Source organism: Nannobrachium achirus (genome assembly GCF_963921795.1).
Source record: "Nannobrachium achirus genome assembly, chromosome: 18".
Lineage (NCBI taxonomy): Eukaryota > Metazoa > Chordata > Actinopteri > Myctophiformes > Myctophidae > Nannobrachium > Nannobrachium achirus.
In genome coordinates this window covers 37,426,032-37,441,659 of record NC_137825.1, presented here as the reverse complement: position 1 = coordinate 37,441,659, position 15,628 = coordinate 37,426,032, and the positions used below count along the sequence as shown (strand labels likewise).

General features: G+C 40.7%; 1 protein-coding gene across 1 annotated transcript; it reads right to left on the bottom strand.

Annotated features, from left to right (window-relative positions):
* Positions 1 to 2,189: 2,189 nt before the first annotated feature.
* pth3r (parathyroid hormone 3 receptor) lies at positions 2,190 to 13,775 on the bottom strand (the record flags this gene model as incomplete). The annotated part of the gene is made up of 13 exons (XM_080747398.1): positions 2,190 to 2,690; positions 2,808 to 2,849; positions 3,219 to 3,360; positions 4,143 to 4,237; positions 4,328 to 4,394; positions 4,524 to 4,584; positions 5,051 to 5,207; positions 5,644 to 5,779; positions 7,236 to 7,327; positions 8,074 to 8,198; positions 8,575 to 8,685; positions 10,103 to 10,208; positions 13,710 to 13,775. 13 exons carry the CDS (start codon positions 13,773 to 13,775, stop codon positions 2,190 to 2,192), a joined length of 1,701 nt encoding a protein of 566 aa, XP_080603524.1.
* Positions 13,776 to 15,628: the final 1,853 nt, after the last annotated feature.

Below are 15,628 nucleotides of genomic sequence, written 5' to 3'. Positions count from 1 at the left end.
TCCAGCTGTACATCTTGTTTTGGGATAGATCCGCCATGACTTGTATTTGAGTGCTCTTTTTTGCAACCATGTCTCCACCATTTTGGGCTGATGTTTATCTTGCAGACAGTCAGAGTGACTGGTGGCTTGTGTGAGTCAGCTTTGTCACTCAGATTCAAGGACTGTAGACAACCCAAATACCTCTTGCTTCAAGACTTGGCCTAAGGGCATTGTGTGAAATTCTGGATGCTGTTGCGAGGGCGTTTGGGGCAGTGGTAGCTGGGAGAAAGTGCTTGAGGGTTGACCTTTCAAGGGTGAAAGGTTGCAGACATCACCTCTCTGGACCCTTTCAGACAGATAAATGGTGAATGAGGCAGTGGACACCAGACAGTAAATATAAAGTGAAATCCTCAGAATTAAATAACAATCAGGATTTTACTGTGGTCTCGAAAGTTGTGAGTCTGTCTGCACCAGGCCAAATAAAAAAAATACTAAGCGACATTAAGCCTGGGTATTGCTTTATCAAATACTACTATACATAAAAAAAAAAAGCTGCTAGGAACAATGTCTTTTTGAGCGGTGGTCACAACGCTCCTATACGTGGCCGTGTGTGTGGGTCTGTCTGTCTGTCTGTCTGTCTGTCTGTCTCCGGGTCTGTAGCCTGCAGTAACCTTTTCTGACCACACATGTTAAGGGAGGGGCGCTGTTGCACACACACACACACACACACACACACACACACACACACACACACACACACACACACACACACACACACACACACACACACACACACACACACACACCACCGCTCAGTTCACACAAGTGTGATTTTCTCTCTTATTATGATTGAAAGGAGAAATGCTGTGAAGCATGAGCAATCACTTTTGCAGAGCAATCATGGGGAAATGGAGACTGAATTATGGAAGTCAATATTTGCCAGAAGCAGAAAGGAGAGCATCTCTAAAGTAGACCTGGCAACAGGAAAATATATCTCCTCTGTAGTTTAACCCAAGTGGGGTAAACTACTATGTGTGTGTGCGTGTGTGTTTGTGTGCACACTTGAAACCTATGCTATCCCTTTGCTTAATTCATACTTTTTGGGTTGTGCGGTGCAACATATAAATTAGTTTCCATTCACACATGCACATCTGGAAAACACTACACAGAGAAGTTATGAGGAGGTGAGCAAATCACAAGAAAGCTTCACTTTCCTCTCAGAGGACTTGGTGACCCTTTTCATTTGTTTGTTTTTTCCACAGATTCTGTACTGTACAGCTAAGAATGTATATAGTTACCGGTCTTTCATATATTCTTAGGAAAATGAGTCTTGTTTCACAAGAAAGTTATTTTAAATGCTTTACAAAGAAGCATGTTTTAAAAAAAAATGGCTTTACCATAGCAAAACATAAATAACTAAGCCTATTCTCAGCACATGTAAATTCTTATATTATACAAGATAAATTACAAGTGTTTTCTAGTGCATGTTATAATGAATGTTAGCTTATACAATAGTTTTTTAAGTTTACACCTACGTTACAGTATAGTATACTGTACTTTCTATTTGTTAAAATCTAAATGGAAGAAATGAATTTAATTTATGGACACACAATGCACAATATAACTAAAAGAAAAAAGGTGCATCATATATCATATCAGATCATTTCATAAAAGTCAGATCATTTCAAAAGTAATTTGAGATAACATGAGGCATGACCAATTGGAAGAACTAGCCTATTAAGAAAATACCATCAAATAAAAAACATTGAATGTGATTGTATTTTACAATAACATCGCTAAATAAATATCTTTCTATTCCCTGTTCATTCCTTAATTCAATAAGGAATATAGGTTGAATTTCACATATGTGCAAATGTACAGTGACAAATACCCTAACAACAATCCTTGAGGTGAATCCTTGAACCATCCATGTAGCAAAGCATCCATAGTATGGTGTTAAACCACTTACACCCTACTTTATACTTAACAACTGAACAATCGTGAACATTTTTGAGGATATTTGACATTTCTCACCTATAATGGCATGCCCAAAATAGGCATGCCAGGGTGAAAGTGGTCAAGATCATTCATAGGGTGTGTATAGATTTCGCAGGACTTGCAGCGCCATCATGTAATAGACCATGCATTTGTCTTGGTCTGGATGGGTGAAACACGTGGCTTTGATTGTTCAACTGATCACACCAGAACAGTCACAAGACGGTCTCCACCTCCTTGAGAGACAAACCGCTGCCTGGATCTTCTGTTCCTGGGGCTTGTGTTGGATACCCTGTCTCTCCTTGGCCCACAGGGGCCACTCCATGGCTTCCCTCATTGGCCCTGGCTAAAGCCCCATTCCCAGAGCCAACAACATTAGCAGGTCTCCTCAGAGCCAGCTCCTGCTGAGGAGCAGGGGTCTCTGTATCACTGGGCACATAGCCTGGCAGGTTGGTGAGGGGATGGAGGGAGGTGAGGCGTGGCTGCCTGACCCCTAACCCGCCACAGCTGGGGCTTCCTGCTCCCATCACACCTCCGTTGAGGGACAGTCCTTTGGGATTGGTGGCGGAGAGGCTGATGCTGTGGGTGGTAGTGTGTGACATCATGCCCCCATAGTAACAACTGCCTCCGCCCCCACTGCTGGTCATCCTGGCTTTTTGTTTGAGGTCCAGTGCTAGGCTCCGCCTTAGCCAATACTTCTTTACTTCAGCCTTTACCTGAGAACAGGAATGGAAGAAGAAGGTAGAGGGTTAACTTAATTCATTGTCTCACCAGAGGCAGGAAAAACTAAATCTTCTCATGTTATTAGTACATTTAAGAAGTAGGCTACATACTTCTCCATTGAAGAAGCAGTAGATACATGCAACAACGAAACCCTGGAAATGTAAAGCAGAGAATTAAAAGCGAACAAATACATCCTTTTGTGTACTTTATATGCTTTCGCAGTGACCATGAAATCAGTGGCATCAGTTCAGCAAAAGCTAAGGTCTGGCAACATGACTGGTGTCCTGCACGCGCGCGAAGGCATGATCATGCAACAGGCATGATTTTGTCAAGCTAGGGGGGATACAAGTGTTGTCAGGAATATAATACCTTGTGAAAGCAATAGTTTTTGTTCTAATTTGCATTGTAGTTTATAGTTTAAAGTAATTTAATAACAGAATAATCAACGCAGATAGCCATAGAGAACCCAATGAAACCCTCATTCAGGATTTGGGAAGTGGTGTGTGCTTGTTTTGTCTTACCTGGGAGGAGTTGAAGAACATATCACAGTGCATCTGCACCTGCCACAGCAGCCCTGTGACCTCTGTGTACGGCAGAGCCATGAACACCATGTAGTGGACCCCAAACAGCGGCATGAGAACCAGCGTGGATTTGAGCAGCTTCCTGTATAATGAACCCAGTGGAACATACACTTTAAAGCATTGTGCATTGTTTCCCAAACTTTTTTTTACACAAGAAACCTTTATGTATCTCATATAACATTGAATGACAGACAGATAAACACAGTACAATGAGAGGATAACATCAATAGCAAAATAATAATAATAAAGGTCAGAAAGAAGAAAAGAAGAAATAATCAATATTTACAGTGGAAAAGGAGAGGTAAGTGCGGGCTTAGTCTATTACAAGTCTCGAGTAGCAGCCGTCTGTAAGTGACTTTTCCAGAATGTTTTGAAAGGAAGTAAGGGATTCACACTCCTTTAAGGCTTTCGGTAGGGCGTTCCACATTTTAGTGGTATAGCAGGAGAACAAATTTGAACCTTTTTACAGACAAATCTGGGTTGAACGTGATCTGTGGAGCTCTGTGGCCACTCAAAACATCCAAACAGCATAAGAGCTGGTACTTGAAGGAGCTATAGTCAACTTTTTCCTGAAAAACGGATGCTAAAATAAAAACAAAGTTTCGAAAATATTTTATAAAAAAATAAGCTTCATATATGTGTTTTTATTAAAAAATGACCACAAAAAACGTAAAATAATGATAAAATAATAATTTTGGCCATTGTCAGACCGACACTTTGTTTACATTCTAGTCTATAGACTAGGATGTAAACAAAGTGTCGGCCCTACAATGAAAAAGTTGACTATAGCTCCTTTAAGACAATCAGAATAGAGCCCTTATTAGAGTGAAGCTTTTACAATACAGTGAGGCAAAGAGCAATCACCTGTACTGCTGTCGAGGGTCCAGTTCCCCACTGTTGGTTCGCCACAGTTTGGAGGCCAAAGCACGAATTATGTTAAGGAAGAGGAAAAAATTCACCTGCCGTGGGGGGAAAATAATTATGTTAGAAGAAAATACATGAAATGTGAGCATCTCTAATATCTTTCAACAGTTTAATCATCGCCTTACAACAATGGATGCCAAAATGGGAACTTGATAGATCCACTTAAGATTTCCTGCACTGATGTCCCAGCATCTGCAAATAGAGAAAAGAGGAACAATGCAGGACTCAGATATTTTGTGTATTTAAGCGGTCTTTGTGTAAATGTTAGCTTATCCACTGCTGTGTAAAACGGAGCACACATGACTGTATGTCATGACTCACTGTGTGTCAGCCAGTGATGCTCGTGCGCTGACCCAGATGGACACAAACACAGCAGGTACGCCTGGTGACCAGAGGAATTATGGGGGTTGCATTAGTTTGAGAAATGAAAGGAAAATGGATTATGCTGCAACTTGTCCACTCGTCCAGCTCTGGCTTCCCTATTTTGGGGATGTCATTCACAAAAATAGTCCAAGCCTCTATACTGTCCAGTGTTCCGCAGCAAAAATAGCAGATTGGCTATTTTAATCTTAAAATGGTTTCAGACTACAAACCTCACACCACACTGTGCAACAGAAATTAATATGTGTTATCGATGTGGAGTCAGTATACTACAAATGTGATTCCCCTTTTCTTTTCTTTTTTATCTCAAAAAGCCAAAGAGAAAACTTAACTTTGAGGGATATTTTAGTCTCTGGACAACCTTTGGATGTCCCAAATGTCTCACAGTTATACAATACAATGAGGCGAGCATACAGACAACAAGGTGAGAACATGCAGGCAGCATTGCTCAGACCAGCGGTTCTCACCCCAGCCGATGATACTGAGGACCCACAGGAGGGACTTCTTGTGAGACAGAAAGGCCATGAAGACTAAGCTGTAAAGGTACAGTCCTTCCACCAGGATCCAGAAATGATTGGTAGCGAGTGAGTAGAGGAAGAGAGTAACAGCTACTTTACAGCCAACCTGATTATAAAAAAATAAAAATAACAGTGTTACTGTAAAACAAGTCTGCTATGGACATTTCTTATATATTTTTTACTTACGTTTTCACTAAAATATGCATTGATATACAGTTATATGTGGATATAATTCTATCATTTGTCTATACCACTTGTTCTTAAGTGGAGTCTAGGCCTCAGCAAAATGAAGAACAGTTTAAGCCCTATTCTATTTTTCGGCTATTCCAAAAAAAGGCTATCTAAAAGCTCTCAACGTGTCATGATGCGATGCATTTTTCCTCTTTTTAAAAAAATGTGGGTCCAAAAGTTGGGGGTCCTTGACATAAAAATGTTTGAGGATCACTCACCGGCCTACTGTATACTAACACTTATCCTAAAGTAAAACAAAAACAACAACAACGCCAAAGCTAGCCTTGCATAAACAGATTGCAGTACTTTACCATGTGCAGCTCGGTCTTGTTGCTGTCATCACTCATGGAGTGGAGCACGGCGTCCTTCACGAAGATGCTGACCGCGCGAAACATGAAGGAGATGAAGAGGTTTATGTGGATGTAGACACGTGTGCAGTGGAGACGTCTGCCAGATGTGTGTGTGTGTGTGTGTGTGTGTGTGTGTGTGTGTGTGTGTGTGTGTGTGTGTGTGTGTGTGTGTGTGTGTGTGTGTGTGTGTGTGTGTGTGTGTGTGTGTGTGTGTGTTTGTTTGTATGTGTTTGCAGAAGTGTGCAGAGAGAAGAGAGGGTAAGAATTCACAGTCAACCTCAGTGCCATGGAGACATCGTCCTTTTGATCCCACCAACCTAACAGTGGTGGAAAAAGTACTCAGACTAGTTTAGTTAAGAAGAAATACCAATACAATTTCCCCCTTGGGATAATAAAGGTATCTATCTACATGTAGAAATACTCTGTTGTAGTTAAAAGTCCTGTATTCAATATGTTACTTGAGTAAAGGTTTAAAAAATATATACTGGCATCAAACTAAAATTACAGTATACAAACATAAAATTGCTCATTATGCTGAATAGCCAATTTCATATTATTGGATTGGATTAGTAATACATTAATATGTTTATAACCTTAACATTGCAGCTCATAACGGTTGGCTGATTTTAACTACTTACTGTACTCTACTGGATAGCGTAACCTAATAATGCATAATCATTTATTGTACGGTATGTTTTGTATTAATAATCTAAATCTGCAAGATAACCATTGACTATAAAGCGGTCAAATAATTGTATTGGAGTAAAAAGTACAATTACGTGCCTCTAAGGCGTAGTGGAGTAGAAGTATAAAGTATTTAATGGATATACTCAGAATGGTACTTAAGTACAGCACTTATATACTATTATATAATTATACTTTACTCAGTAGACTTAGTTATTTTTCACCACTGCAGCCTAAATCAAGCAATCCTCAGCAAACCATCACCAGCCACAAAGACAGGTCTGAACTACACATGACGAACCACAGTACCTGACACTGTGACCCTGCAGCAGACTCAAGCACGGTGTACAAAGTACCAGACAAGCTTGATCCCAGCAGAGATAACCATGGACAGACCAGCCTCAGGCTACGCAAGAGGCTCACCGTGTCCACGTGTGCATCATGCGCGCACCGATACTCATCAAGGTGCAGTGCAGCCTCAAGGGGAGCAGGTCAGTGCCTCTGCTATGAGATCTACGTACAGTACACAAGACACTCGCACAGGACCTATTCTGGGAATAGTCCCAACCAACGCTCTTTAGGAATTGTTGAGAAGCTAATACTGGTGCACAATTTAGATGCATTTGTTGTAAAAGATTGTCTATGATTATGGAGTCATGACTGTCTGCTACTTAGATACAACTCAAGGACGTTTGGTTTGTACTTCTGAAAGGTTTTGGGCAATTTTTCTGAAAGTCTAAACTCTCATTGTTTGCATTAAGCTACTGGAATTACCAGTATTATTTAGAAATGTTTTTAATTCACCCGCAATTAAAGACCTAGATACACATCTATTAACAAGGAAATGTTTTATATAGGACATGTCTTACCTGAAATAGCAGAGGATGGAGACTGCGACCAATAGGGACACGAGAGAAATGGAGTAGCCAATGGTGTACATCAGATGGAGCCGCTCAAACACCTTCAGAAACAAAACAGAAACGTGCTTAGAGAGACTGTGTGTGTGTGTGTGTGTGTGTGTGTGTGTGTGTGTGTGCGTGCGTGCGTGCGTGCGTGCGTCCGTGCGCGCGTGTGCGTGTGTGTTGAGCTGTTTGTTCAAGAGCACTGATGAATTCCACAAAGTAATGAGACTAAAAACTACACAAACACAAAGGTTCAACAGTGGTTCAACCTCCTACTTGTCAGGACACATCAGTTTCTTGTTGTTCATTGCAGCTACCTGAACACAACTCATGTTCCAATTATTTATTTCGTATCTCAATGATGAAAGCTTTCTTCTGCACATGAAAGGCTTCAGGCCCATTCATACATGTAATATTTCACAACAGCAGCCATTATATTACTATGCTGTACATACATCATGCAATGCCCTGTACCCTTTTGAGACCATTTTTACACTCATCACTCTTCAGTATTGTATGGAAATAACCCATTTCCTAACATGCATCTGAGAAAAAAAACTGCAGCCTGGTGCATTATGAAGGCATTTTGCTCCCATTTCTCCCATTCTTGAAGGGTTTGCTGACACTGGCAAACACTAAAACACACACGCACGCATGCGCACGCATGCGCACGCACGCACACACACACACACACACACACACACACACACACACACACACACACACACACACACACACACACACACACACACACACACACACACACACACAACACAACACACACAATGAAGACAGACGACCATACCTCCTCTTGGGTCCTGTGGTTTGAGGTCAGGTAGGTGGTACACTCTGTATAGTTAGCCCAGGTGCGGTTGATGCTGGCCACCTTCTCCCAGTTCCCTGATGCATCACACTGACGGTATGCCTGGCCTGGTCCACACATGAATGATTATAGTTGCTAGTTTAGTTCGTTTAGTTTTGTTTCGTTTAATCAAGTCAAACTTTATTTGCATTGCACATTTCATGCACAGGGATTCTTGAAGCTCAACTCAACCCCAACAAAAAGAAAAGGCATGAAAATGTGGAAAGAATGAATGTGGTAGTAACAGTAATGATATGGCATCACAGGTAGTGCAGAGTTCAATATTATCAGTGAGTTAGTCCCAGATTGTCATCTACGCCTGTATTAACAATAAAACAGGGATTGTATTATATTCCAGAACAAAGCAACTGTTGAGTGAAAGTATCATGCGAGGACAATTTGAGATTATACAAAGAGCCATGAGCGCAGCTATAGGCCTACTACCTCTGTGGTTGAAGTCATAGATGTACACTGGACACAGCACTGAGACCACCTGATTGGCTTTGCTCCGTGGCCAGCAGATAAGCCCGTCCCATTCTGGTTCACACTCGCCTCCTGCCCAATCAAGAGAATGTTTAGCTTTGGCTACGGTACATATTTCACACAGCAAAATCTTTCACATTTAAATTGACATTCCTGATTGCAGTTTACCTAAGCAGCTTGTTTCAAAATGTTGTTCGTTACATCTTACGTGTAAACAATTTCGTTAGTTTTGGTTCCTTAGTTGTCGCAGCAATAACAACAATAACAAAGAGACAATAAAAAGAATTGCAACTATAGTAAGACAAAATTAAGGTATGTATTGTACATATAGCATACTTGGTGCTTGCATCGTTCTAAATATTATCCATCTGTGTATTCTGCACAGAATGTGTGTATATACAGGTATACCAATTTAACTACTATACATACATATTATACTCACATTGTATCATTTTAGCTTGTCTTTAGGTCTAAAGTATCTACATAGTAAAATCCTCTCAGTTAACTCTGAGAGTGTAACAACTGAAAAGGACACAATTTCTACAATCAGAGTTAAATTGACACAGAGCATTTGATTGCATCAATGTAACTTGTGTACCGGATGTAAAGTCAAAACATGTATGATGGTCACAGTCTCCAATGGCTACCTCCATAATTGTGTTTCCATTTCTGGGAAAGTTGTAATTCATGCATGTACACATTCATGGAAATATCATGTCTGGGTTATTTTTGTATGCTGCATTATGCCTTAATTGTGTTTAATACAAAGTGTTTTCTTCCACCTCCTCCAATGCCCCAGAGACAGCCACTATCAAGACTGGCTGTCATCAGCAATTGCTTCATAGTCTCAATGATAAACACGCTGCCATTGTGAATGCCTCAATTCAACACCTTGCGATAACAGGGGTACTCCTCAACAGGATATTGGGCAGATATGCTATCTGATCCATAATAAATCTGATGAAAAAAGCTATTTGTGCTCTCTCTGATTCTATCTATACAGACACTTGTAGTCATGACCTGTCAGTTTTTTTGTGCTGCCACCGGAGTTGCACAAAATAAATAATAAGTAAGCCCAATAACTTGGATCTTAAAAAGTTTCAGTTTTAATAATTATTACAAACTTACTGTAATAGTTTAAGTATAATAACTAGTATCAGAGGCCAAAACATTAATGTGGATCCCAGTCAACATGTAGACAGCATGATACATCAGTTGTCTATGATGCACAACAACAAACTAAAGCCCGATTAGAGCCCCTTTGGCTTCCATTATGAAATTAAAAGTTATATATTTTTATGTAAGGATGTAGCTTGCTTATAATGGTATCGTCCAGAGTGGCTTACAATGACTAAGCAAGAGTCAGCTGGAGTTCAGTGTCTTGACAGCTTCATTTAAAAGAATACATGATATATTGACATGATATATTGACTGTTATATGACATTGCCATAGGCTGTTACCATTGAACAGAGACCAGAACATACTAACCTTTTAGTTGGGCCATTTGTGCCCGGATACTCCTCACACACTTTTCACGAGCCCCGATCAGAAGGTATTCCTGTTCGTCTCTTGTGATGACATCATCAGCATCTATCTGTGGATGGCAATTGACAAGACTCAATGGCAACATCACATTAAATGCTGATTTAGAACATAATAAATAAGTGTTTTATAAAGAATAAATTAATGATGTTGTCTAAAAGTCCAGTCGTGAGAGTCAGAGAACTCTTTAAACTGTGCTATATAGAGTATGCACATACATAAAGTGAATGGCAAATCGAGTGGCAAAGTGAGTTTAATGTCGTTTAACGTTGTTTAATGCAATCAAATAGGACGTTTCTGTTTGGATGTATGGGCTGTCAGGGCCAGAAAGTAGTTTTTTGCCACTCAGTAGGCGTTTCCGCATATTTTCCGGGTATGATGATGATGTCACGCGCATACCCTCTATATGACAGAGAAATTTAATGTTTCAGAGGCGTGGCATGGTTCATGGTGCAATGAGGACTCATCTTTTATCTTTCAGATCTACATTTCAATTGAATTCCACTTTTTTTCGGACAAAATGCCCCCAAATGTTTGCATTTTAAAGGCTTCATCTATAGCTTTTTTTCCCCTCTTGATTCAATATAAAATTCAGATTAGACAACCATTTTTGGAAAACTCAAACAAACTGTATCGCCCCTCTATTGTTATTTAAGAGATTAAGGGTGATCTAATTGCAGCTAAACTCCCTCTCCCACAGGGGTGATTTGTCAACCACAACTCACTCCCAACGATCTGATGTGCTGCCTCCAGGTGTTGTGAAATAGTTGTATGGGGGTGCGGTATGTGGCGATGCCCCGCCAACCCTGTTTTCCAGTGGCGGGGCTGCTGCTGGCCGCATCGGGGCCCTTGTCTCTCGGGACCCAAGGCTTGTGGGTGAGAGCGAGCCCCACACAAGTAGCTTTGTGTTCCTGGGTACATTTCACAACCGCACAACAAAACTAGCAGCGATTCAGCTAGCCACCTCGCACGAAGATGGCTGGCCAGAGAGAGGAAAAAGAGGGAGCAAGATCACAGGGCGTGAAAGGAAGAAAGGAATACAGTAAAATGAAAGCAGGAAATAGAGAGAAGATATAGGACAGTCTAGATAGTGTAACTACGTCAACTTCACAGATGGGAATTTTGTGTGCATAATATCCTTTTTTCCACAAGTTTGTGTACATACATTTCACAGGGCACCTGCATGGAGCCCACTCCCGCCTCTGCTAAAGGAAACCAGTCAGTGTCACTGAATAAACCTGATGGAACAACTCATACATCTGGATATGTGATAATTAACCACCACGTGAACCCTCGTGTCCCTATTCTGGGGTGAGCGTTTGCCGAAAATAACAGATCTACAAGATGCCCTATTACACGTTGTGAGCTTGTAGATTAGCAATTAAATATATTTAGTGTAGAGCGAAAACCAGGAGGGGGCAACAGGAGAGCCGTGGGGGACTCCGGTCAACTGAGGTTATAGGGTTTTTCTTTTTTTTTAAGGTGATTAACACATTCTTTGCATTACCCAAAACTATAAACTGGCAATGGATGAGTAGCATTTCAGATAATGCAGCACCCAAAGTCAGCTGCCATATTTATCACAGCTATCATCATCTCCTAGTGTGGTGGAAGAGGCCTCCGGCCAAAACCGATCAAGACACCTCAGCTGCCAATTTGTGTCGCTTGGCTGGAAATCTGTTATTTACGGCAGTTATTAACCCTGAAAGTCAGTGATTTATGGTGATTGATGAGTGTCATACGAAATAGGCTTGAGGGTTTATTGTTGTGTGGTGGACTGTGGACACATACTTGCAGTGCTCTGTAAGTGTTTTGTTGTGTGTGTGTGCATGCCTGCGTGTATAACCCAGTGTCTCTTTTTGCGCACCAAGCAAAATTCCTACAAAATATGATCCCATCTAAAAATAAAAGTTCCTGCAGTTAATGTGTGGTCAATGGTCATGTATGTTACATAAATATAATATTATCAATTAGCATAATTGGCATGCCAAATACAGCATTGTCAGCTGGGAGTGACGAATATGGACCATCCATGGACATCCATTTTCATTGTAAATGTGCTTTGCTGACAGACACAAACAAAACAATTACTGTTGGACATCTCCTTGGCCATTGCGTTTTAATTAGGTTTGTTTGGTGCAGGGTGATTTTCAGGTTGACTGAGCAGCAGGTTGTAATTCTTCCCGAGGTCAACCCTGAGGATCGATTTTGGAGAGATGGAGACTGGAGAGTTTGAACACAAGGATTAGACGGCGGCCAGTGCTAACTGCAGAGGGGTCACATCTGAGCAGTTTAAGGGGTTAAAAGGTGCAAACCAATCCATTTTTCTGAAGTTAGCAAGACCTCAGGGGGATTTCTAATTGTGGAAACTGTGGCGTGTTGGCAGTACAACAGCTGTCAAGACAAGTCAGGACATATAGGGAGAACTTTTTTGTGGTAATGGAACCAATGGTCAACAGGAATGCATTTTTCGGAATAAGCTCATGGTCATGAAAGAATTGTAGTTTAATTGAAGTCAGAAATCTTTAGGAGATTTTATAAAAAAGAAAAGAATTATCAGCATCACAACCTGTCACTCTGTTATGAATGGATGTATTTCACTGAGCCATTTATTACTACGAGCATTTACGTATTTGAAGCTTCTCTCGATATATCTATGTTGTGTACTGTATGTATGTACAGTATCTTATTTAAATCTGAGCTACAGTATGTATGCATGGCCATTAGTTGACGGATTCAACAGAACAGCAGAATCAACTTCACATCATCTGTCTGAGATAAAAATAAACTTGCAGCATCCTTTTTGAGTTAACATTGTGGGTTCATTGTTGGCTTGCTGCCTGACACACAAGATAAATGTGTCTGCACACTCGACAGTGTGAACCGTCAAAGAGAAAGTCCCATATGCATGAGATTTTCTATATTCGGCCTGGCGTTTAGTGGTATGGAAATATTGCGTCTGGCCCAAGTACACTTCCACTACTTAATGTCTGAATTCAACATGAACAGATTCAAAATTGCATTCTAAACTGTGCACATGGCACCGAATAGAAAATCTAAACCATGCTTAACAGCTTAAAATATATTTTCCATGGTTAAATTTTATTTAGTTGATAAATGGTTCAATTCCCCATAATAAATCACTTGACAATCAGCACATATGTCAAATAATCTCAAATTGTATGGAATAAGAAACGATCATTGTCAGGCTATTAAACATAATGTTCCGAATTGTTTACAGGTGATAGAGAATGCCTGCTTCAATATGTAGATAATTAGATATCGATGATATTGAATATTATATATTTTGTGAAGCTGTAAAAAATAGAAAAAAATTAAAGACGATAATTAAAGTTAGTTAAAATGCATATGCTATGATTTGTTTCTCAAAAGGTGGTCAACAAACCAATAAAGACAAAAATATAGAAACCCCTTTGGGTAATACAAGATGAGGAAGAAATATCCCAACATTCACCATCCAATTATAATTAACACATTTAATCTATCAATACATACATTAATCTAATACCCTGAATGAAGTTGGTGTACTTACCAAAGCTGTTACTGTCACCAGGACATGGAAGAGAACCAGGGCAGTCATTCCACCTTCTGACAACATGACTTCTGTCCGACCTTCAACTTGATCAAGACCTTTAATAGAGACACAACCTTCTACAGCATGCAACACCTTGTGCTCTCCTCAGGGTGTGGTGAAGGAATCTGTCTTCCTAAACAAAGACTTGTGCTCCTCTGGTCCCATATTTTCTTCTCTTCTTGCCTCTGTTGTTGTGTGCAGTCCACTGGAAGGCTATGAAGGTTCAGAATGGAAACGTGTTTGAGGAAGTTAAAATATCTCATCTACTCAAGGACATGAACTCATAGAACTATGTCATGGCTGAATGAGAAATTATCTGCAAACAATAAAACCGCTTTTGAAGATGTGCCTGGTGGTTCCTCTGTTTAGAGAAATTATCCCTCGAAACCTTCTCTCCTCTCTTCTCTTTTTGCTCCGTTTTCAGAGGATCAATGGGCACCACTGGTCAGGTCCCAGGAACCATGTAGGAGGATCTGCTTATGTTGCCTTGTAGCAATCTGTGGTGTGAGTGGGCTTCTGTGCAGAGGAGGGAGCATTTAAGGACCCCCCCCCCCCCCCCCCCCCTCTGTGCAATTCCTTCTACTGTTGAATGTTAGCAGCAGGATGGCCCTTGCATCAATTAACTCTTTGTTCTCTTCAAATATGTGCCTATATTAGCAGACCAAGTTGACAATGTCCTTCAGGTTGTCTCTTTTTACTTCATTTTTCTAGTCCCACAGTAGCCTGCTCTTGATGAGGCTGTTCAAAATGTTAAAGTGTTGTGTTCAATCAGCCTTTAGGGGGGAAAGAGGGGGGGGGGGGGGGGGAGACTGGAGAGAACAAGCAACAGGAAAACACACAGCCATAACACATTATCACACCAACTATTACCCATGTTATGTCTTATATTGTGTCTTATGCCCTCTGTTCAGTTTCTCATGAATTACACTAGAAGATAAATAGTTTTTCTTCATACAATTACACCCAGACCTACATTCATTCATTCATTGCTGGTGTCTTCTTAAACGGTGTGTTCAGATGCTAAATGGGCAATAGGTGGATTTGAGGATCCTTCTTAGCATGAAAAGCAGTCTGGTTTTATTCAGTTATATTTCCAAAAACATGTCTTTTGGACTGGAATCCCATCTATACTATAATTTTGCGAATGTCTGAGTGAGTGAGTGAGTGAGTGAGTGAGTGTCTGTCTGTCTGTCTGTCTGTCTGTCTGTCTGTCTGTCTGTCTGTCTGTCTGTCTGTCTGTCTGTCTGTCTGTCTGTCTGTCTGTCTGTCTGTCTGAAACAGCGTTTCTCCTCGGTGGCTGGAGCAATTGATCTGAAATCGCATCACCATTAGCATATGAACACACCTGACATAACTGTGAAGCCCGTTTGTCACTTTCACAAATCGTATGCTGTATATTAGCATTTTTATGGTGTATCTACTATCTATTCTGCATCTAGCATGAGGCACATCTATTCTGCATCTAGCATGAGGCAAAATGTTTAACCAGCTCTGTGTGTGTGTGTGTGTGTGTGTGTGTGTGTGTGTGTGTGTGTGTGTGTGTGTGTGTGTGTGTGTGTGCAGGCGGGTGGGCGGGCGGGCTGGGGGGGGGGGACAGTATCTCTGTAGCCATTAAACGAAACGGGTTTCTTACATTGATGCTCCTACATCATGCAAGCACCAGTTAAAGTTACTTTCCATCCCTCATATACTGTGTGCACAGTGCACATCCCATAACCCACACACTGCACATCATTTTGGAGCTCATATCTTTGAACGGGTAAGGGCTAGTAACTTTAAAATAACTAAACAATGTAACTATTAATCTGTTTAAATGACACACACAGACTGAGACAAAATATGACAGTTATTTAGAACACCTACAGTATGCTAATCTT